Here is a 23,216-nt window from a genome sequence, read left to right as displayed (position 1 = left end):
AAATTAGTTTTTAATATATGTATGGAAATATTGCTGTAATACATTGAGCCTAAAAGATGCAAGGAAAAAAAAAGCAAAACAAATGAAAAGAATACTTACGTTTTCTAGTTTAATCATTTAAAGTTATTTCCCTGGATAATTTATTTGGTTAATTTGTGTTATTTTTTGTTTAAATAAAATTTTTTGTTTGTTTACTTTGATGCTACTATTATTTTAACAGTAGTATACTGTAATATACCGTGTATGTTTTTTTGTAAGTGTTCTTGTTCAGTAATAAAAAAGGGAAAAGGAGTTAATAATTTAAAAGAACAGAAAAGATTTGGACAGCGGAGCATCAAAGGCAGATACATAGACAGACATACAATAATTTAACTTTAATTATGTGACAATTATACAATAGCCATGCCATTCCAAATCACTCACTGTTGACCTACAGTACTATTATTTACAGTTATTGAATTATTTACAGAGTAGTAGTTACTCAGGCCATAAAACTTTTAGCTGCTTAGAACGTACTAAACATATTAAACATTCTGCAACAGCAATATAATACAATAAAATAAATACAATTTGCACAAGTAAAAATAAATAAATACTAAAAATAAATAAAGCTTGTGCATAATATTCAACTGCTAGCTCTAAAGAATTTATTCTATTTTACATGTGACTGTCCAACAAGCATCTCTAACTTCCCAGCGTTTGCTGTATACTTATACATCAAGGAAAACAAGTCATCAGAGAAGGTTTATATAAAAAAGGCATTTTCATTTTCAAACCTTCTGCCTTTCTGCTCTTGGTTCTGAAAAGCTGTTAACCATTTGATTTTGTTAAGGGCAGCAAAATCTTTCAACATTGTAAATACATAAAAAAAAAAAACTTTTAGGCCTACATCTAGATATCATAAAAAATGCTTGTATTTCACACTTTGAAATGATCACATCTATTATCTTCAGCACAGCAGACAGATGTTGCACAGAGGAACTAACCAACCTGATAAGAATAACAATAGTTCCAAAAGATGCATTTTATTACATTCAGAGAAAATGTCTTACAGTGTAGTTGTGCATATCATATTAATCAAACAGTCAACACTGCTAAAACCAGTACATTTATAAGTGAACTGTCAGGACACCGGGATATACTTTATATATACACCGGGACGTCTGGTCACCTTACAGAAATGCTACAAAATGCAAAAAATAAATAAATATGAATGCGAACTCGTATAGCAATGAGCACTGCTGATTATACTGTTTTAAAAGGTATGTACAGTGCTTGACAGTGATCAGGGTTTATTAAGGCACTTTAGTATTGGATAGCAGGAGCAAACGATGGTAAACCTGAATATTTCCGTTCTATTTTATTAAATGTAACTAATATATGTTATCTATTATGATGAAAATAATTGTATTAGACGACCGTTCTGTACAGTATTTTAGAAAGTACATCCGACAAAAGCTGTAAGCATCCGGATGCCCCAGGTAGATATATAAAATAATTTATATTCTGCTTATTATTATATTCATTATATATTCTGAAAGAGAAAAGTTCCTGATGAGAAGACAGTTTTCCAGCATTCCAGATGTTCACTTGTGTGACCGTACCTGACCTCACGACCCGTTCCAGAGGTGAAACACTGAGCACAACGGTGTCCTGCAAATCACGGCTTATTTATTTGCCGCTGGATTACCTCTGTGCAATTTAGTTTCCTCCTCTGCTGGGCCCTCTTCAGCAAATTCATTCCCTTCTCCAGGGCCGGTGGGGGTCGCGGGGATTTGAATTGAGGTGTCTGACATCTGAGACAGTGTGTCTGCGTCTTGCTCCGACTGCGGTTCATGGACTGGTGAGTTGGGCGTCGCAGAAGAAGAGATGGAGCGCTACATGGGAAAAGTGTGAAATATGTTTGATAAATACATATTTAATATATATATATAGCTTTTTAAAGATGGATCAGCAGAGGCCAATCAGGTAAAAAACTGCTCGAAATAAATATACATATAATTATATTATTATAGACTTACATTAAAGTAATTCAATTCAAGGTACGTACCTGCAAGGAGACACTTGATCTGTTGGTCCTGTCCTTCAGTTTGGACCATGTTCCTTTCATTCCTGATTTCACGGTCATCTCCAGCGCTGCTTTTAACAGTTTGGGCGTCTCTGCACGAGGAGGAATAATCGGGATGGGCTCCTTCTCTTCCTCTTTCTTCTCAGCGGGCTTTTTATCCTTCATCAACATTTTCCTAAAGGGCAGATAGCAGGTTACACCTTATTCAAACAAAAGCGTAGTCTGGAAATGACCTAGTGAAATATCGTTGAATCATCATAGTGGAAAATGAAAGTAAAAAGGGGAAATATTTATAATTGATGATTTTCCTTTCAGCAGTTGCACTCACTTTGCTTTCTTACGGAGCAGTTTCTGGGATTCTGGATAGTGCACAATGATATCATTCAGGTCCTTTTTGGTCAGGATGAGCAGGTTAGCAAAACCACGCGCTACAACGTTAGCTGTCCGTCGGTTTACTCCGCCTACAGCAAGCAAGCTTTATTTGGGGAAACAGACACAAACTAAGATCAAATTTGACAATAAGGGATTTAAGATAATGTACAGTATAACTAAATTAGATACAGCCGCCCTCACCTGACCTCTCCAAACACCGCTCCTGCTTTTAGAGTCACAAACACAGTCTTTCCATCGGGACCACCAACTACCTGGACTTCCCCTGCCTTTATGATGTACATCTCACGGCCCACTTCATCCTGTAACATGAGAGGTTGACATGATAAACACATTTCAGATTTATATTCCTTTGGTACAATGACTTGTCTTCACAAACACAAGTACTTATAAAAGTTTGTTATGTAGGCTAAACATCTTCTTTGTTTCTTGCCTTCTTGCAGACATAGTCTCCTGGAAGATACACCACTGATTTGAGCCTCTTCAACATGTCAAAGATCATCTGTCTATCGCAGCCCTGAGAAAGACACAATGAAAAAAGTCAAGGCAGGTTAAAGATCTGTTCTGGGTTCCCTCCAGTTTTAAAAATATATATAAAAAAAATCTAAATCTGCAGACTGGCTCTGACTTTTGGTAACTAGCGTTGTCTTCTGGAGATTGCAAATAAGGGCAAAAATGTAAACAAAAGTTGTGTATTCCAGCCATAGCACTTGCCTGAAAGAGTGGCACTTTGCTGATAATGGAGTAGCTGACATCCACTGCTATATCCAGCCTCATCTTATCAGGAAGTTGATCTAGTAGCTCTTGTTCATCTGTGTGAAACCACAAAAGTTTAATTTTTATCATATGATAATGGATGGCCAGAGGGATTATGGATGAATGTCTGTAATGTATTTTGACGTTGATGTCTGTCTTACTGTCTTACCCAGCATGCCTTGGGACTGCCACGTGTAGCTGTACCAGGTTTTCACTCTGTTCTGCACGTCTTTAGGTATGCGGTAGGAGGCCATGTATTTAACTGTGTTATCCACACAGGCACGATAGTTTGTCTGAGCCGCCGTGGCTGCACCCACAACATCTCTCATCTGACACAAGACAAGCCGCAATCAATGATATTAAACACTAAAGAAAACCAGTCTTTTGATCCCTTTCACACCATGATAATGGCCTTACCTGACCAATCATGATGGAGAACACAAACACTCCAATAAAGTAATTGATGAGCTGAAACACAATCTCAAAAAGTGTTGTGGGTCCTGGCAGGCCGCCAATGGTCAGCAGAGTCTTCACAGCAAAGTAGTAGCAGCGAATGTAACTGAAAAGGTCACAAAGCAAACATAAATAGTAATTATTTAACTTTGAAAATACTATTAAAAAAAGATTAAAAAATTATATCATTGATTTTCCTTTCAGAAATGTCGTGATTATGACATCACATTCATAAACGTGAATATATATGAACACATTCCCGCCCACATTTACATATTAACGCCTACCCAGCAGGTTGGCCTACTATGATAAACAACAATATTATGTTGATGCATCAATCCTAGTTAGTCATAACAGAGGTCATTTACATATTAATTTCCTTAAAGGTACATCAGATTAATACGGTTCATCATAGAGAATGTGGAAAATGACCATGTAAAACTGTTTTTGGTGCAGAAACCTGGACTAATATTGTAAGTGGAATGGAAGAATATATTAACACACGCACACATTTTAATTAATGTGAAAAAATAGAAACCTTTTTGAAGCTAAGAAAGCGGGACTTTGACTATAATGTGAAAGATCAATAGTAAGTTGATGTAAATTAAAGCTAATAACAAAATTGATTCACATACCTATTACCCGTCCCATCATAGGCCCAATCTGAGAAACCCAGACCTTCATATGAAGAGCCCCAGTAGTACAAACAGGCATTGCAGTGGACCGCATAAAGCAGGTAGGTGGTGGTTCGAATGACTCTGATAAACGAAATAAGAGATATAAACCAAGATAAACACTCCAAATAAAATGTCAAACAAATGCCCAATACAAAGGTTTATAGAAACTAACAGCTAACCTGTAAACATAAGCGTTGGTCAGGATAGCTTCCAGACGCTTGTTGAACTCAAAGAAAGACATAAACTGCACAAAGGAAAGACACATTAAAGAATTAACAAAGTTCATCATGGACTGATCTTCCTAAAGCCCAGTTAAACGGTGAGAGTAGCAGCTTGCCTTCAGGATCCTGGGTAAGCGGAGAAGTGGATTAATCCCTGTTTTGAAGTAGAGAAGCTCTAGAGGAAGTAGACTGACAACATCCAGCTGCAACACAGGAAATGAGACCCTTAGGAGCCGTTCACACAGAACGCATTGTTTTTCAATGTAAACGCGCTAGACAGACGTAAGTTTAAAAAACTTTTAACAGCAAAAGCACATTCAGTGTGAACCACCCCTTAGAATACAGAATGTGTCCAGTACCTCAGAGCATAAACATGAAACGATAAATGGCATAAATGTCTCATTACCTTGAATCGTACAGCTTTGATGTAATTATCTCTCATTTCTTTCTTCCCGCTCTAAAAACAAATAGTTTGCAAAACACCGGGTGAAAAAAAGCATTTATTTTACTTTACATATTCGAATATTTTGCCTGACTATATTTACCACGATGTCCCCATGCTCCACAAACTGAAGTCGGGGTTGAAAGGCCAGGACGTCCAGAATATAGACGGCATCACATAAGTAGTCAATCAACAGCCACACATGGATGTTATCCGGTGTTTGATAAGGAAACGCCCAGCGTACAGGAATCATCCACGCGCTCCAGTTAAACGCCAAAGACACGCAAAACAGCCAAAGTACGTAGATCAGATCTACAGAGAACATAGAGCAATGTGTGATTTCATCGTTTGTTTTACTCAAATGGTTTGTGGAAAATATTGTGAAGCACTAAAATTTTATTTAAAACTAAACTAAATTTTTGGAGCTGAAATGTTGAATACTGAATGTATTAACTTAAAGTAAACTAATTTAAATGAATAAAAAAAAATAGTATGACTCATTAAGTTCAATTCAATTAATTAAACCATCAATGTGCACCAAATGTAAATTATGCAAAAAATTATAATTTATAAACCCGATGCCTAGTTGCCAAATGCTATTAAAGTTTTAAAAAGAGGGAGGAATGTGAAGCTTAGGAAAAGGGTGTGAGAACAGAACAAAGAATGAAGGAAAATCAGTAACTGATCGGATTTATGTGCAAGTATGGAATGTCAAGACAGCTAAAATGTAGACAGCTGTAGGCAAGTCTAAATGAGTCCACAGGATTACAATGAAGAGAGGAGAGAAGAAGTGCTCACTAGTGAAGGGGTCGATGCTGGTTGGAAAACGGTACTGCAGAAGCCGAGCAATCCTGGACTGAGGTTTCATTTTACAGCACAGGAGCTTCGTTTTCTCCTCTTCTTTCTCTGCGGGGGCCTCCTGCACCTCCTGCTCTGTTTTCTGTTCTGCTGGAGGTTCAGGAGGAGGAGCTGGAGCTTGCTTAGCAGGGGCTGTTCATAAAAGACCATATTATTTGCTACGTAGACTTAGATATTTGGACACTTAAGTCACTTAAAAAGTATGAATTTCATTTAATTTATTACATTAAAAATATAATTCAGTGGCATCTGCAAACAAATGATGCTACAGCATCCAATTACTTTTAACCCCCGCATTAACTAGGAACTTAGCTTATTAACTAACCTTTGACGACCAGTGTTCAAATTCTGAACTTTTTGTCTTATAGTATATATTAGGGCTGCACGATACTGGTTAAACTAATAATCACGATTGTTAGTTCTCATTTGAGAAATTTCTGTCATCAGAATTATTGCACTTTCACATAAGTACAAATCAACAGAAAATCAACTCTGCATTTATTTTTCTCACTTTCTTTAACACACTCTCTACATCAATAACTTTTAAAACCTTAAAAATGTAAATTTAAACTTTTTTGTGAGGATAAATAACCAGCGAGCCAATATAGCAGATGATTATGCTTATTTCATTAAAAGAAGCAGAAATCATAATCACAATTAAAATACGATTGATTGTGCAGCCCTAGTATATCTATTGTCTTGTCAACACATTCCTCTGAGAAACAATTTGCTTGAAAAGTTTCTGCTGCTGTTCTTTAAAATAAATGCCATTGGCGTGTTATTTTGGGCTTAACTTACAGCCAGGTGGTGTCTCATCGTCTGAATTGTCTGGATCAATCAGTTTCTCTTTGACCCGCTCTGTTCTCTCTTTGAACAGCTTGACCAGCTCCTGTAATCTCTCGTTTACTACGGTACTAGTCTGGCTGGCAGAAGAGGATGGCCGTTGATTAAGCCTGAAGACAGAACATAATAGTAAATTTAAATAATTAGATAATTACTGCAACAACAAACAACAAAACAATATTGTTGCTAGGTTTCCCAAAGCACATTATAGAACATGCATAATTTGCAACCAACCTATATCCATGATGTGTTTTTTTTTATTATATCAGCATTTAATTTTTGTGCATTCATTTCAATTTAGTTTATTTGTTACCCATCATCTGCACTTGAGATGCTACTCTGGCTTGGCCAGGCCCGGACTGAGGTTTCTAACTCCTCCTCTTCCTCGTCATCTTGTGAGTAAAGTCTCTTGCTGTAAGAGAAAGTTAAGAGCAAGTTATGATGGACCTCTACAGGACTGGAATTATAAAATAAAGGGCAATAAATGCTTTAAACATATGACATTTGCATATGATGAGTAAGGAAATGATGAGTAGTCTTCACAAACTCAAATACGCACACAAATGTACAGAATGAAGTGGGGAATATGGAGTAGATTGAGATGAGTCCTGAAATAGACTTATTTAAAGATTCTTACATCTTGGTCCAAATTGTCTGTGGTTTTCTGTCTCTGCATACACCGTTTGCATCCAGAGAAATAAGTGTGTGTATGAACGTAAGTAAGTGTGTGTGCAGACAACAAAACAGAAAAGAAACAAAACATGAAATGTATATTTGGATATCAATAGGGCTTTTCACAGTTGAACTTGTGAACTCAATGATATTGTCAACCATGTTTCACATTTAATGCCGAGGGTTTATAGATTTGTACATTGTACATTTTAAACCCTGAATTAACATTCTAATTTGCATATTTATGAGATCAATCGCATTAGCTGCTTTTCCACCATCAGGCTGAACGGTGCTAAGAATGGTAAGGAACGGTTCCAGTTATATTTCCACTTCAGCTTGGTTCGGCACAGTTATACATAGGTTACAAGAACGCTAGGGTATGCATACAATGCATGTGACAAATTTCATCTGCATAGTGATGATCGAAGCCAGATTTTTCTAACTACGCAGTGTCTGTACGCTCAGCTGGCACATGCACCTTACATTTTTTTTTACTTTGTTTGTCCACAAGATCATAACACTACCCAGGGACATTGTTTCACAGTCGAAAAAGAAACTGATGAGACGGAACAACAAACTCCTGGAGACATAGAAACAAAAGATGCACACATTGGCAAGCGCCTGTGTCTTGAGTCCAAAGACATTTTTATCTGCCAAAACTTCTGGAGAGATACAGCGCAGACACGGGACAATGATGAAACTTTCTACTGTCCATGGGTGGAGCACCTGTGTTCGCACGTGCTATCAAATGAAGTATACTTTGAAAGGATATATGTTCCGCTGTATTCAATTTCATACACTAGCGTTCGAGTCAAAATTGAAGTATACTTTGGGCTTTATGCTAACTCAGGTCAAGTGCAGTGCAAAAAAACATTTACTCTTTAGGTGCAGTCACATATACCATTGTTCAGCGAATTTTCACAGGCAAATCCAGTCCATTCTATAAGAATCCACACGATCGTGAATTTTGCGTGAAGGCAAAAGATTTCAAGTTCAAGTTGGTCACATGAATTCGCTGACTTGATTTCAAAGTGACTTCTGTGTGAGCTTTGCTTCATACATTGCCACATAGGCAATGGCCAACTGACAAAATTTTGCATAAAACCGCACCTTTTCTAGATTCAATGTGATTAATGAAAACAAGGCAGATTTACCTGGTTCGATTGGCTTTACGGACACCAGGCACAGTAAGGGTTTTGAGGTTGGGATCCTGTGGGTTTATTATAGGGGGTATAGGGCGAGATCTCCCTCGGTCCGAATCAACATCTTCCACATTCACGGCTGGGTGCACACTCAGTCTGGAGCTCGCTGAACACATAAAAGATCATACATAAAAGAAACCTTGACACTGACACTTTCAGTAGCATCCTCTTCAAGACTTACCTAAAGGTAACCGGGCCTTAGCGTTTGAGGTCAATGATTGGTACATGAAGAGGTCACTTTGGTCACTACAGGCACCCAAAATCTAATGTTCTCTAAGTCACACCTGGCATAAGGCATAGTACAGCAAAGCATAGCACAGACTAATCTAACAGAAAAAGGCGACAATGTGGATCACCTGAGGGTCTAGCAGAGGTGGGGTCATCCTCAATGTGGAAGGCAGGGTTGGAGACGCCTGACAACTGCCTGGAAGGGGTGATGGGTGGAAGACGGGGGTAAGAGGGCACATTGGGCAGGTCTAGGATGGAGCATGGGGAAGAGGGCGAAGGGGTACGGGGGGAATGAAGAGGGGACTGGCGGACAAGGCGGTCCAACTCCAGATCCCTACTCTTCAGCGGTTGCTCCTTGGGCATCCTGTTCCGGCTTAAGTTTGTTGAGGCGGCTCTGAATGTTAGTGTAGCACTGCTGGGCACACTGTGGAATGTTACTTATCTTTTGTGGAATGCTGGATATTTTTTGTGGAATGCTGGAGAGTTGTTGTGGAATGCTGGAGAGTCGTTGTGGAATGTTGGAGATCTGTTGCGGAATGATGGAAAACCGTGGAATGCTGGTGAACCTTTGTGGAAAGTTGGACAACTTTTGCGGGAGGTTTGATATTTGTTGCGGAATGTTGGACAGCTGTTGTGGGAGGCTGGATAACTGCACGGGGAAGCTGGGAAACTGAGGAGCACTAAAAAGCGTCTGGTTGGGGAATTGTGGGGTGATTTTGGAGAATCGCTGGGAAATTTGTTGGGGTAGCTGAGAGATTTGTTGCGAAAGCTGTGCCAGTTGAGGAGGGAGCGACGGCAGCTGTTGGGTGATCTGAGACAGAGCAGGGGGCAGATCGGGCATGGAAGGCACTTTGGGCAGGGTGACGTCAATGTCTATCAGGAACTGGTTGAAGTTGTTGAGGGCTTGTGATGCATATGGTACACGCATGAAACAGCTCTTCAGCGCATCACATCTGGAAGGGACTGTGGGGAGAGCAGCACATATTCAATTATATTGTATGTTGCATGATTTGTTTACAATTTTTGATGCTCAGTCATACAGAATATTCTGAGAATAACGTCGGGAAATGCCAATGACATTGCCCCAAAAAGTATTGCATTAGATAAATGATCAAACCAAATGGCACGTTATTATTTAAAAAATAGCAAAAGCACACTTTTTAATCATAATAAATTCACAAAAATAAATCTGTTAATTAACAAAATAATAAATCTAGATATATACTAGAACCAAGAGTAAGGATTATTTCACTGGCCCAAAAAACTGAGAATTATGAAACTGTAACTTTTTTAATTTACATTTATAAATACAAATTTTAAACAATTGTTATTTTAATTTAACATGAATTATTGAATATGTATTATTTAATTCTTTAAAAAATACTATTATTATTATACAAAATTTTAACAAGTTTTAAGCTTACTTTGCAAGGAAAATTTGCATTAAATTAGCTGAAAATTATACTGTTATTATAATTAGGCCTATAAAGGAAACTCAGAGACGGCAATTAATTAATAATCACTTTTGCTGGAAAACATACTAGTTTACATTACACTTTCTGGTTGTCAAACGCAAGTAATCATTAATGTAAACTACAACGCAATGATATTAATCCATTTGGCTTAAAGGGTTAGTTCATCCAAAAAAGAAAATTCTGTCATTAATTCTGTCGATTACTCACCCTCAAGTGGTTCCAAACCTACAATTTATTTGTTGATCTTAAAGATCTTTTTAATGTAATCTGAGAGCTTTCTGTCCCTCCATTGACAGCCTTCGCAACTACCACTTTCAATTTGTAAGTGTCAAATAATTTTCTCACAGTAAATTATGTTTTTTGCACTTCCTAAAATTGAGGTTAAACCACTGGAGTCACATGGATTACTTTTATGATGTCTTTACTATCTTTCTAGTGCTTGAAAGTGGTAGCTGCGTAAGCTGTCAATGGAGGAAAAGAAAGCTCTCAGATTTCATCAAAAAGATCTTCACTTGTGTTCAGAAGATGAACGAATGTCTTGCGGGTTTGAAACGACATGAGGGGTGAGTAATTAATGACAGAATTTTCATTTTTGGGTGAATCACTTTAAGTGTCAAAATACTTTTTTTTAGAGCCACTGTATGTGATTTGTTACATCTGAGTAATAAAAATGTAAAGGAAATATATGTCATTTGGGATGACATTCTGTGGCTTTTTACCATGTTAGCATCAATGTGTTTGGGTGATCTATATCCGAATGACTGAGATAAACACTCACCACTACTTTCCTCTTCAGTAAATGTACTCTCCACCTACATAAAGCAAAATTACAGAATTATGAGACATTTATTTCAAACACTGTAACACAGAAGAAAAAAGCAGCACTAGTACAAAGAGAAAAAGTACGGTGCTTATGAGCACAGCGTACTTTATTCAGTGTAACTTCAGAGAGAGTTTTATGTACTTGGTGTAAACAATGGATAATAATACTTGTGAAAAGCCATTTACAATCTATTTAAAATTACATCTGTTATGTAACAGATATAAAGCCGGATGACTAACGTGATGATACTTAAAGTTTAAAGTTAGATGGACAGTAAAAATATATTACCGGTGAATCAGTTTGTGAAACGGAGGAGCTGGTAATGGACTGAGGTTGCTGAGTGATCGGGTCAGGTTCTTCTTCGGCTTCACTGGAGTCTCTGGGCTCCTCCTCCTCCTCCTCATGAAGCTCTTCAGGTTCAGGTTCAGGTTCTAGTTCAGGCTCTGGTTCCTCCTGAAGAGGTGAAGAGGACTTAAACTCCTCCACAGGGGTTTCAACTGTAAACGCAGCGTCTACAGCTTCTGCCTCCTGTCCTTCTGGAACAAACTCCTTAACTAAAGGTACTTGACACCTGTGGACACAAACAGCATGACGCAATTATCGGCTATTAACGTTACATAAACAACAGGCTAATCACATATGTAAGCAACTAACGTTAACACATCTGTGTCAGCTATAAACAAATTCGCATAAGCACAATTTTCGCATGATGGAACCACACGAGGCGAGATCTGTTTTGTTTTCCAAAAACCTCCTTTAAATAGTATGGTCATTTATTTGAACCATTCACAAAATATTATAAACGAAAGCTATAAGCTAGCTCCAAGCGTCATCGTCGTTTTATTACAATTAACTTACTTTGAAATCAGACCCGGTCTCTGAGCGCTTCAGGTGGTGCGGTGTTCATATCCATACCTTTTTGTGTCGTTTGTTTATAAATGAACGTGATACAAATTCTATATGTTGACGCGATTAATTAGAACGAGATAAACGTTCATTCTGGAAGTAAAGAACCTGCGCCATCCATCACTGCGACGAGGCAGAAAACAAGCATCAGAGGCGGGATTAGTAACTATAACAACCGAAGAGAGGCCACCACCGCGCGCCTCTAATATGGGATGCAATGCGGTTGCTAGGAAATGCGTGTATTGTAATTATGTGTATTGTAATTATGTGTGTGGCCATATTAATATAAAACACAGATCTACAAATACGCAGAAGCTACTTTCAGTTCAATTTTGCATTGCAAACACAGACCAATGTGAAAAGCAGTTAAGGGTCAAACAACAATGAAAGCATGACAACAGTTGATAGAAACTATAACAAATGATTCTTCCCAGCTGAAAGAGAAATCCTAGCTTGTTCACCATGATGTTTATTATAATATTTTCAGAAGTCTTACTCTTCAATTTGACTCCGTAGGACTTCTATATCACTCTCCTCTTCCTGCAGCACTTGTAGTCTGTGACACAGAAACATTCAAGGTATTAGACGAGGCCTATATGAAGGATGTTACAAAATATTTCAAGCCTATTGTCAAGTTGACAAAATGCAGAATTTTAAGAATCGGTAATTTAAAGTCCCTGACATACAGTAGCCCTAAAAAGTCACACTTAAAAGTGCATGAATTCCATTGCAGACGCCACTTGGCTTGATATTTTATCTGTGTGTGTGTGTGTATGTATTATATATATATATATATACACACTTTTGTGTGAGATGTGATCAATTGCTATTGATCTATTTGACAGCACAAATTTTTAAATATATATTTTTATATTCTGACACCTAACAAGTTTCTTTTTGAGAAATGTTTTACTTGAAAAGTGAATATGCGCTATATTTCCTTCAGATAAATGCCACTTTTCAAATTATAATAAAAAGTTAAATTAATAAATTCATTTTTTATAATAAATAATTATATATAAATTAATTAATTATTATAATTAAATATTTAAATATTTTAAACTTTATATAAAATGTATATACATTTATCATAATAAATGTATAAGTAATTTATTTATAATTATTTATCATTTATTTATAATTATTTATAAATAAATAAAATATATAAAGTTTGAGCCCACTGGATACTTTTGCTATATTTATATATACAGCATACTGTATGTTTGTCATACACAAAAAGAGTATAGGTCTGATCGATTTCTTGTTATTGTGGATGAGTTTGCATGAATTACTCTTGATCATCATCTTCTGGCTCTTCCGCAATGGTCTGAATGCCGTGCCGGGCCTGTGTGAACTCCCTGACAGCCATCTCTGCTGTGTGCCGTGCCACTTCTTCTGCCATGCGGGCCATTGTTAGACGCTCCTGAATTAACCTGCACCAGAGAACAGCACCACAAGTAAGCCTGATTCTAAAGTTTCTTCAATTATTCAATCATCATGCTGCCACTGTGCTTTTAGTCATTACCGTTCCTCCATGACCAACATGGCGGTGTCCTCCGCCTCTCTCCTGATGCTCTCGATCATGGGCGTCCATCGTGCAGTTTGGGTCTCTGCGTCCTCCAGCTCTATGTTTGCTTGTGAGAGTGGAAGAGATTGTTCCGGTGACCAAGGCGTCTGTGGATGGGACTGATGTTGTGAATATGGAGGTGAGTTCGCTGCTGGACATGTTTCCTTTGCTTGAGCCTCATCTTCAGAGTCAACCTCCTCAAGAATGAGATCTGCAGGAACTGATCGAGCACTGCCTGCTGAGGACACAACCATGCTTGAGGACTGGTTTTACAACTTAAAATGTCATCACATGATTCTGTGGGGGATGGTTTTCATTACTGTGCTGGGTTTTGTTCCTTTAAATTGAGTGTGATAAGGCATTTTTGAAGTCAGTAATTTAAGCTTGATTTGTTTTTCCTTTACTTTTAACATTTCAAACATCAGGATACATTGGCATTTGAGTGCTTAGAAAATAGGAAACATCTGTAAGATTAAATAAGGCCCCCTATAAAAGGAGTTAAAATGTTCCCCTCAAATATTTTAGTATTTATTTTATTACTTATGGTTAATTACTTTGGTTGAGAGCAAAGTTATTTGCATGCGTTTTCCATGGAATTAAATTTTAGCCAATAGAGACTGAAACCTTTACACACGTGTGCAATCATGCATTTTCCTTTATTAATGCAATGTATTAATACAATATTAATAATTATTGACATGAAGTATATTAAATCTTAATATACATTAAATACATAAAGATTAAATCACAATGAATAAAAACAAAGTGTGCAATACTGTTCAAAAGTTTGGGGTCAGTAAGATTTAAAAAATAAATAAAAATACTTTTATTTAGCAATGATGCATTAAAGTGACAAATGTTTAAAAAAAATTATGTTACAAAAGATTTCTCATTCAGATACATGCTGTTCCTTTGTATTCATAACTTTATACTCAATGAATTCTGAAAAAACTATATCATGGTTTCCACAAAAATATTAATCAGCAGAATGTTTTCAACATTGACAATAATAAGAAATATATTAGAATGATTTCTGAAGGATCATGTGACACTAAAGACTGAATGGCTGTTGAAAATTATTTTTTTCCATCAAATAAATCAATTAAAAATTTAAATATATTAAAATATTATAAGTATTTCACAATATTACTGTTTTTACAGTATTTTTTTATCAAATAAATGAAACCTTGGTGAGCAGAAGAGACTTACCAACCCTAAACTTTAGTTTATGACTTAAAATCAGCCACAAATAGCTACAAGTCAAGGCAATTAAATATTTTTTTAAATAGTGGTTTCTCACGACTCTCACGATTTAAGTAATAATAAAAAAAAACATACTAGTCAACTAATGAAACATGCAGTAAAATGAATAATAATTACATCTCATGAGAATTACAATTGTTTTAAGACATGTACAGTCAATCTAAACGTCAATTCAAAAAGATCACTGCAGCAACAACACACACCCATCTGAGAGATGCCAGCCATTCATACAATATTTAGAGTCTAAAAACATCAGTGTTGGCTAGTAATACAGTACAGAGAATGTCAAGCATTACATTCAGTAGATTTTCATAGCTGCCTGGTCATTCAAAAGAGCTACAAAGCCACTATTTAAACGCATCTGTCTCCACTGTCCATTTGTCTGTGACTTTGTGTAATGCTGTTGCGTGCTCTCTCTCCTTTTGTTTAAGGGGTTCTCAGTGTCCTCCCCCCTGTAACAGAAGGAGAAGATGGACTGAGTTATGAGTTTGTCCTACACTGCAACAGAATCGCTCACCCTGAAGTCTTTCTACTTGTATTCTGATGTCTCACAGAGTGGGTCATGTTGTTACGCATGCAATGATCTTTCTGTGTTTTCATATTCTACTGAAACCACACTAGAGTTTCCAGGAAACAAACTGAATTTGTTATGAAAAACAGCGTAAACAGTGTTGAAGGAGGAACATCTTACTCACCATTTTGCACAATCATCCCGTCCTCCTGGTGGAAAGAAAGAGAGTCAGTGCGGAGAAAGAAATATTAAAACTAAGGTAATAACGTCAAAGCATTGCCCCTTACTTACCAAACATTCTTTGTTTTTAAGCACCGGCTGTGGCATTGAAAGTCCCAGGCCCTGAACAATCCAGCCCACCATACTGAAAACAAGAGAACGCATGGGACATCAAGTGGACATCTATGCCAATATGCCTGTAATCACTTGCAAAAGAACAAATCAAATTTGACATGACTCACCTGGGAGTTTTTAGATCAATCTCCGTCATGCTGGTTACTGACTCTGGAGGAGGTGAATAGACTGTTGATTTGAGAAATAGTGTTTTGTTTTTTTTACCAAACATGAAGCTAAATAGTTACGGCCTTTAAAAATCATACAGTTTGAACAATACCTTTGTTTGAGCATTGTGATGACCTCGGTGTTGAAGAATTGGAATTTGGGGGTCTGGTCACATGGTGCGGTATAGCATTCTGGAAGCTGCTCTTTATCCAGTTCATTACTCTGTTCACACATTGAAATAAGCAATAATGTTTCTTAAAATAACTTTTGCAAGGGGCTTAAAGTCACTGTGAAATCAAAATGGACAATTCTTATTTTTTGTGTGCCCATCATTATAATATTTTTTTTTATTTTTTTTATTGATGTTCCTTCATAATCTTTAATCAAAATAACTTCCCCTCCCAGTTGCAACAACATCTCTTCTCTTCTCTGATGATGTGTTTACTGGCACGAGGGCGGGGCAACCTGTCACTCACATGAGATCGACCAATAGCAAACCTCAACCATCCAATCAATTGACGAAGGTCAAAATCAAGTCCCGTCCTACATTTTTTCTTATTCGACAAGCTGTTTCACTCGCATATATGTCATAATAGGGAAGACAAGAGCATTGGAGCTACCGTTGATACCCTACATGTGATTTTGAATGTAATAATGATGCTTGCACCTAATACACCAATGTCACCATTTTCCCCTGTGTGTTTTACAGAATGACACTCACTTGGGAGGGAACTGAGCAGGGATTTCCACCTCGGACACCTCGTCTTCTGACACCAGCTCTACTACTGGTATATGTGGCAAAGGCTCTTGATCTGGTGGAAGAGATACACAAGCATGAACTCACTGATACTAATTCAACCATAGAGATTATTCATTTAACTCACGCTTTCGCTGTTTTCCATAATGCAAACTGTCTGATACACACCTGGGAGGTCTTTGGCTTCATAAACCTAAAGTAAATAGAAAAAAAAATTTAAACAGAAAATAAGACAAAAGGAAACAGCAGAACATTATTCATTTTGATTTAGTTTTTTTCTTCAAATGTATCATATAAAGTTACTATTCATAACTCTAATTAATAACTATATATATATCTAATAAAATATATAGCTTCAGACAAGTGAATAATCAAAGTTCCATTTGAGCTTTCCATTTCTAGAGATATATTATTAAATAGATTTTGTTTACAAATGAATAATAATAACAACAATTGCATTAGGATTTTCTGTTTACATTTTAAATATGTTCTCAATAACATTAAATTGAGAAACATAAATTAATCATTATTTTTGATACATTTTATCTAAGCTTTTAATTATGTGTCTACACTGTAAACATTTATATGATCAATATGATCAATTATACAAAATTAAAAAAAAATTTAAAGACATTTTAATGTAATATAAGTTGAAATGACTTAAACATTCAAGTTGATTGTACTTAAAAATGTTTTTACGGTGTACATCATCGATCTGAAGTAAATGGAAAAAGAAAATGAAACGTCTTGCACCTCTGTGACTTCTTCAGATTCTGGAGTCTCTCCCTGTATGTATTTCTCATCAGGCTGTGGGACCACCTTTCCAATTCCCTGCGAGATCCAGCCAATACCTCTAGCCCTGGCAGACAGAGAGCACTCACTGTATGGACACTTCATGCACAAGGATTCTACACTGATGCTGGACTGATGTTACTGATAAGAATATTGTTCATTGCCTTACCTGTCAGCAGAACCTTCCTCCTGCAGTGACTGAAAGATGGTTCAAAGTACAGTTCATTTCCAAAGAAAAGATTTGCTTTGAATGCACACTAATGCACAATACCAAATGGTGTTAAATATCAATTATTTGAAATGAAATCAATACTTTAGCATCAGCGTTGGCTCTCGTAAGATGAGGACTCCCTGTAGGTTGTGGCAGCGCACTCGCAAAACCATTGGAAAGCCAGTTCAACATGCCATTCTGAACACTGAAACAGAGAAGCAGGTTTCAGGTTCAAACATTCACAGTGTGTCTTATTTTATGGATAAGGTCAGTCAAGACTCACCTGCCCTGTGAAGTTTGGGATGATTGGTCTTCCTCCCTGCCTGTTTTGTGTGAATTGAACTTATCTGCATGAGAAGAAGATAGAAAGAGGCTCATTGTGCATTAGTATACTAATGTTAATACATTTGTTAATACATTTAAAGCAGTAAGGGTGCTGTAAATGTACCTTGATTTGATGTTTTCCCATTCTTCAGAGAAAATAAGAGAAGATATAAGAGAATCAGAGATTTAATATATGAGAGGACATGACTTATTTCATGTTTTCTTTCTTTTTTTTTTTACGTGAAGGGGTTTGTGAAGTTAGAATTGCCCTTTTTGAATTTTTTTAAGAGAAAGGGAAGACAAAAAAATGATAGGGTAAAGAAAAGGGAATGGGATCATAAAATGTAGCGAGCCAGATTTGAACCTGCATTACCGACATGAGCACCGTGGGTCAATACAATATGTCAGAACATATGCGCTAACCGCTAAGCCAGGGGTCTCTAACTACCGCACTGTTACTGTGAAATTCAGTCACAAATATTAGTGAGGTGTGTATTATGAATGCAGGTTAATGGGCTTGGGTTTACCGTTGTGATCGGCTCGTCCCTCAGATCGTCCTGTGTATCAGGAGGATGTGGCACGACCTTCACCACCCAGTTAAACATCCTGAGAGAGGGGGATAAAACTCTATTAAATCAATAAATATATCTTAAACATATACAGTGTCTGTAATAATGGAATAGACTATGGAATAATGGCATAAACTTCCATTCTCTGAATCAACATGGAGTAAGTATAGATCTTAACCTGAAACAAGTTACAGTTAATTATGTTTCATCCTCATCAAGCTTAACTTAAAACCCAGGAACCTCACTGAGAGCTAATGCTTGCTTCATATGCTTCAGTCCATAATGTTCAAAGAGATTTATTTCTAGGACAAGGATTCATCTTTATGGAAAGCCCAATGAAGTTCCTACTTATCCAAACCTACAGAGCATCTTTACAGGGAAACCCCACAGCCGTTTTAAAAATAGAATGATCTCATGTTTGTCGCATCCATTAGCAAACATAAGAGGTTTAATAAGCTTGTTAATGAACAATGAAACTAGTTTTTCATGTGTTTACAGACTAATTCTCATGACAGACTTGATTGACAGATTTGGACACAGTTGTACCGCATAATCGAAGCAACCAAGAAATTTTGTACGATTGTTCAGGCCCATTATGGCAGCCATTAAAACGATTAGCAGTCAGCAGTTGCACTGCAAGGGGTGACCAGGAAGTCAAGTAAATGTAGTTAATCACTTCCTTTATCTTCACTCTGTCCATCTAAATGGACTCGATCTGTCTTTTATCTACACACATATTCTGCACAAAGCAAAATGAACAGTCCAATCAGGTTTAGCCTAGAAGACCAAGATGCTAACTATCGGTGAGCTTAGCATTGCATAGCATTGCATAGCATAGCATAGCATAGCATAGCATAGCATAGCATAGCATAGCATAGCATAGCTGATGTTTTACCATTACCTTGCAGGTTGTGGTTTTACATCTTATTTGAATGTGCATTAAGCTTGCATGACTTATAATAAAAGATATACACGTTAACTCTGCTAATGCAATGTTAAGAATGTATTTGTATAACCTACTGTTCGAAAAATTGGGAAGAAATTAATACTTTCTATTAATCAAAAAATCTGGAAAAAATGTATCACAGTCTCCACAATAATATTAAGCAACAAAAACTCAACATTAATAACAATAAGAAATGCTTCTTAAAACAGCAAATCAGCATATTAGAATGATTTCTTAAGGATCATGTGACACTGAAGACTGGAGTAATGATGCTGAAAATTCATAAAAATTCATGATTTGCCATCAGGAATAAATTACATTTAAAAATATATTAAAATAGAAAACAATTTTTTTTTTTACATTGTACAAATATTTCACAATATTATTGCATTTACTGTATCTTTGATCAAATAAAGGCAGCCTTGGTGAGCATAATGTGCCTTGCATTGGTGCGCATAACTTGAAACTTCCAAAACACAGAAAAATCTTACAGACCCAAATGTTGGAATGGTAGTCTAGAAATTAACATTGAGCAAAATTAATAAATGTTGAAAACCTATTGTTTTGTTAGTTCATGTTACTATTGTGCTAAGTACAAGCCAAAATGGCAAAATATTTAGTGTTTTTTAAAGATAATTTTAATCACAAATCACTAGTCAGGAAATTAGCAAGAGTTGCATAAATACTGTAGATAAAGTAACTTAGCATGGAATAGCCTTCCCTATACTTGCAGGCAGCTTTTTACAGGAAGAAGAGTCAGTGTTGTTCCACTCAATAATGGCTTCAAACATTAAAAGCTTAGCGTTTAGCCATTTTGGGCTTGCCCGTTTTTTGTGGGGTTTTTTTGCCCTGGATATAGGCTAAAACCTTATCAGATATATAAAGTAAGTTCACTTGCTAAAACGTTTAGAAATAAAAATTTTCCTAAGATAAAAATGATTAATATATACAATTACTTGTCATAATCAGATCTAAATTACTGCTCCCTTCTAGATCTAGACTAGAGCAACATCAGCATACATAATTTGAGTGATTCTGGGGGAGGGGGGACAGGTATTATCAAATATACATTTTCTTACCTGAATGCTCAGCAGTGATTGGGCATTCCGTAGGGATTGACACCATCCAGAGCGGACTTCAGCAGTCTGTGAGGCTTAGGATTGAGGCAGGACTGGGCAAACGGGATTAAATCTTGAAGGACGGTGCTACCCCACATAAGATTATACTTAAAAACAATGGTAGCTGTTAACCAGGTACAGTCAAAGTTACAGTCAATGAGAAGACAATGCTGAAGTTGTAAGGTTTCGGTTAAGAATTTGTTTTATCTAGCTATCTTATCTTGTTGTTTTTTTATCATGTAAGTGTGCAAACCACAATCATTCCCTTTGAAATGACAATAGATCTAAAACTATTGTTTTGCACATAGTTTTGACTATGACAGAATTTCAATTTTTTTAATTATTTGTAAAACTTGATGTTAAGGTGTTCTGTGATTGTGCTTACTTTCCCAGTTAAAAAATGGCAAAACATTAAACCGTACGTTTTTATTAGCACACACAGCTAAAATATAATATCATCAGCCAATATCAAGAGTTTATTGAGTGAATACAAGTAAACTACATGATTTAGAAGGAGCTTTGAGTATCATAGTTAATTAGCTCTGTGTCAGTATAAGGGCTAACACAGTTTTAGATGGTAAACACACTGAAGCATAGCCTGCGTCATCAGTTCCCCTCTCTGAGATTAAGCCTGTAGCTAAGCTACTAATAAAAGTATGCAACATACAGAGCACACGTTCTTCTCACACCCAAATGGTAAGATTTGGGTTTCATGTAATTAACTAATCAGAGCTGACAGCAAAAGAAATTAGCAGAAAGTAGCATCCAAAAAAGCTATTTCATGCTACATGCTAATTTTGTTAGCTTAAGTTGCCTCTCTTTTTCCTGCACCTGAACTATTTGTTCCTGGTCCAATTAAGTGCTACACAAGTAACACAGTTTACTGTGATTCTTTGACTTTTGAGGGTGAGCGCATCTAACTTGTTGCTTTTTGAAGCCAATGCCATTGCTATGCCAGGTCTGAGCAGCTGAGCAGCTAAACAGCAGCAGATCCAATAATGAGATAAAGGCAGGATAAGCTCTGAACCAGTGAAGGGCCAATGCAACTGATCAAGGGCAGGCTATTGCCTTGCAAACACAAACCACAGCAGTTTTCAAGCAAACCATGAACTGATCTCAGGTAAATCCCTAAAGCATATCTCTTCAGCACCCACAGGCCAGTGTCACCACCGTGTCCTCGAATGTGATTGGAGGAAATGTAGAAGATAGTTGAAGAGACATCTAATCCTTTAACAGGATACTGGTAGAGAGAGTGAAGCGAGGGGTCCAGTGAGTTTGTTTTGATAATTAAAATGAGAAATGAGGGTGTAGCTTGTTTAGTCTGGTTGTTATAACTAATTGTGGTCTTTAAAGTAAATTATGAGTAAGATTAAGATAACCATAGATAGAGGAAAATACAGAATGTCTGAACTTATTGTGGTGATTTTGCATTTGCCTCATTTGACAGGTTTGACGTCAAGAAAAAAAGAACCAAAATGGCTGCAGCCTCAACCGCTGATCCCGTTAGCCTCTACCGGTAGATGTCGTACTCGTAAATATACACCATCTCTAACAAGCATCTTTTTAGGATTGATGTGTCATCATTAACAATTAGATCTAACCAGTAAGTCCACCTAAAACCCTTACGGTTAGCCCTTTGTAATGCCTGATCAAACAAAAATGTATGATACGTACAAAAAAGCTAGCGTACTGATTGGCAAGCGGTACGCTAAGCTAGTTCACTGAAAGGGTAGCTTGAGTAGCTGTTTATGACGCCTGATCAAACAAAAAAGTCAAAGTAATGCGTATACAAATGTATAATTGAACATTTGCAAAGGATATAGGCTAAGCTAGCAGACTATTTGGCTTGTGGTATGCTAAGCTAGTTCACGGAACAGTTGCTAGGATAGCGTTTTTTAACACCTAATCAAACAAAATAGTATAATTTATAAAAATGTAACTTTTGCGAAGGGTAACTGTTAAGCTAGTGGACTAATTGGTTAACAGCATGCTAAGATTGTTCAATTAAGGGGTTGCTTTGGTAGCCGTTTTAATGTCCGGTCAAACAAAAATGTATAATTTAACTTTGGGAAGGGTAACTGTTATGCTAGCAGGCTAATTAGCTATCAGAATGCTAAACTGCCATCCTGAATAGTTAGCTCGCTAAATTTAAGCTAAAAATAACAAGAAATGTTTGATTACACAATATATAGTTTTGGTTATATAGTATATTACAGAATATTCTATGTAAATGTAATTTAAAAGACTTTTGCCCAGGTTCACAGACAAGGCTTAACGGGATAGTTCACCCAAAAATGAAAATCCTGTCATCATTTACTCACCCTCAAGTTGTTTCAGACCTGTATGAATTTCTTTTTTCTGCTGAACACAAAAGAAGATATTTTGAAAAATGTCTGTAACCAAACAGTTAATGGACTTCCATATTTTTTTTTTTTCTACTATGGAAGTCATTGGGGTCTCAAAATACACTGGTAATGTTTTTTTCTAAGGCACGTTAATAAAAGCTACTTAAATGTCCTAATTTAACTAACCTAATCCTGTTTTTATCTAAGCCCTGTCTGTAAAACCAGACCATAATGGTCAAAATAACAGTTTATATGACAGTTTTAAAAGTTTAAAAGTGTTATTGTACTCAAACCAAAA

The 23,216-nt window shown here is 36.6% G+C and overlaps 1 protein-coding gene across 1 annotated transcript; it reads right to left on the bottom strand.

Moving 5' to 3' along the window:
* Positions 1–359: 359 nt before the first annotated feature.
* LOC309490789 (uncharacterized protein) lies at positions 360–23,134 on the bottom strand. The gene is given in 39 exon segments (XM_082160059.1): positions 360–1,877; positions 2,051–2,243; positions 2,397–2,543; positions 2,642–2,760; positions 2,892–2,975; positions 3,173–3,270; positions 3,384–3,543; positions 3,632–3,773; positions 4,303–4,425; positions 4,524–4,588; positions 4,682–4,768; positions 4,972–5,022; positions 5,111–5,319; positions 5,806–5,997; positions 6,664–6,818; positions 7,022–7,120; positions 7,346–7,378; positions 8,535–8,688; positions 8,939–9,142; position 9,144; positions 9,148–9,773; positions 11,064–11,097; positions 11,397–11,679; positions 12,511–12,570; positions 13,307–13,447; positions 13,540–13,816; positions 15,540–15,564; positions 15,647–15,719; positions 15,817–15,877; positions 15,969–16,078; positions 16,578–16,668; positions 16,782–16,806; positions 17,367–17,472; positions 17,575–17,603; positions 17,719–17,821; positions 17,900–17,963; positions 18,065–18,086; positions 18,468–18,546; positions 20,535–23,134. Coding segments are annotated over 38 exon segments (4,734 nt in total). The 5' UTR covers position 18,546; positions 20,535–23,134; the 3' UTR covers positions 360–1,667.
* Positions 23,135–23,216: the final 82 nt, after the last annotated feature.

This window comes from Leuciscus leuciscus (assembly GCF_965113295.1).
Source record: "Leuciscus leuciscus genome assembly, chromosome: 25".
Lineage (NCBI taxonomy): Eukaryota > Metazoa > Chordata > Actinopteri > Cypriniformes > Leuciscidae > Leuciscus > Leuciscus leuciscus.
Note: the sequence above shows the minus strand (reverse complement) of the source record. Positions and strands in the feature narration are given on the sequence as shown.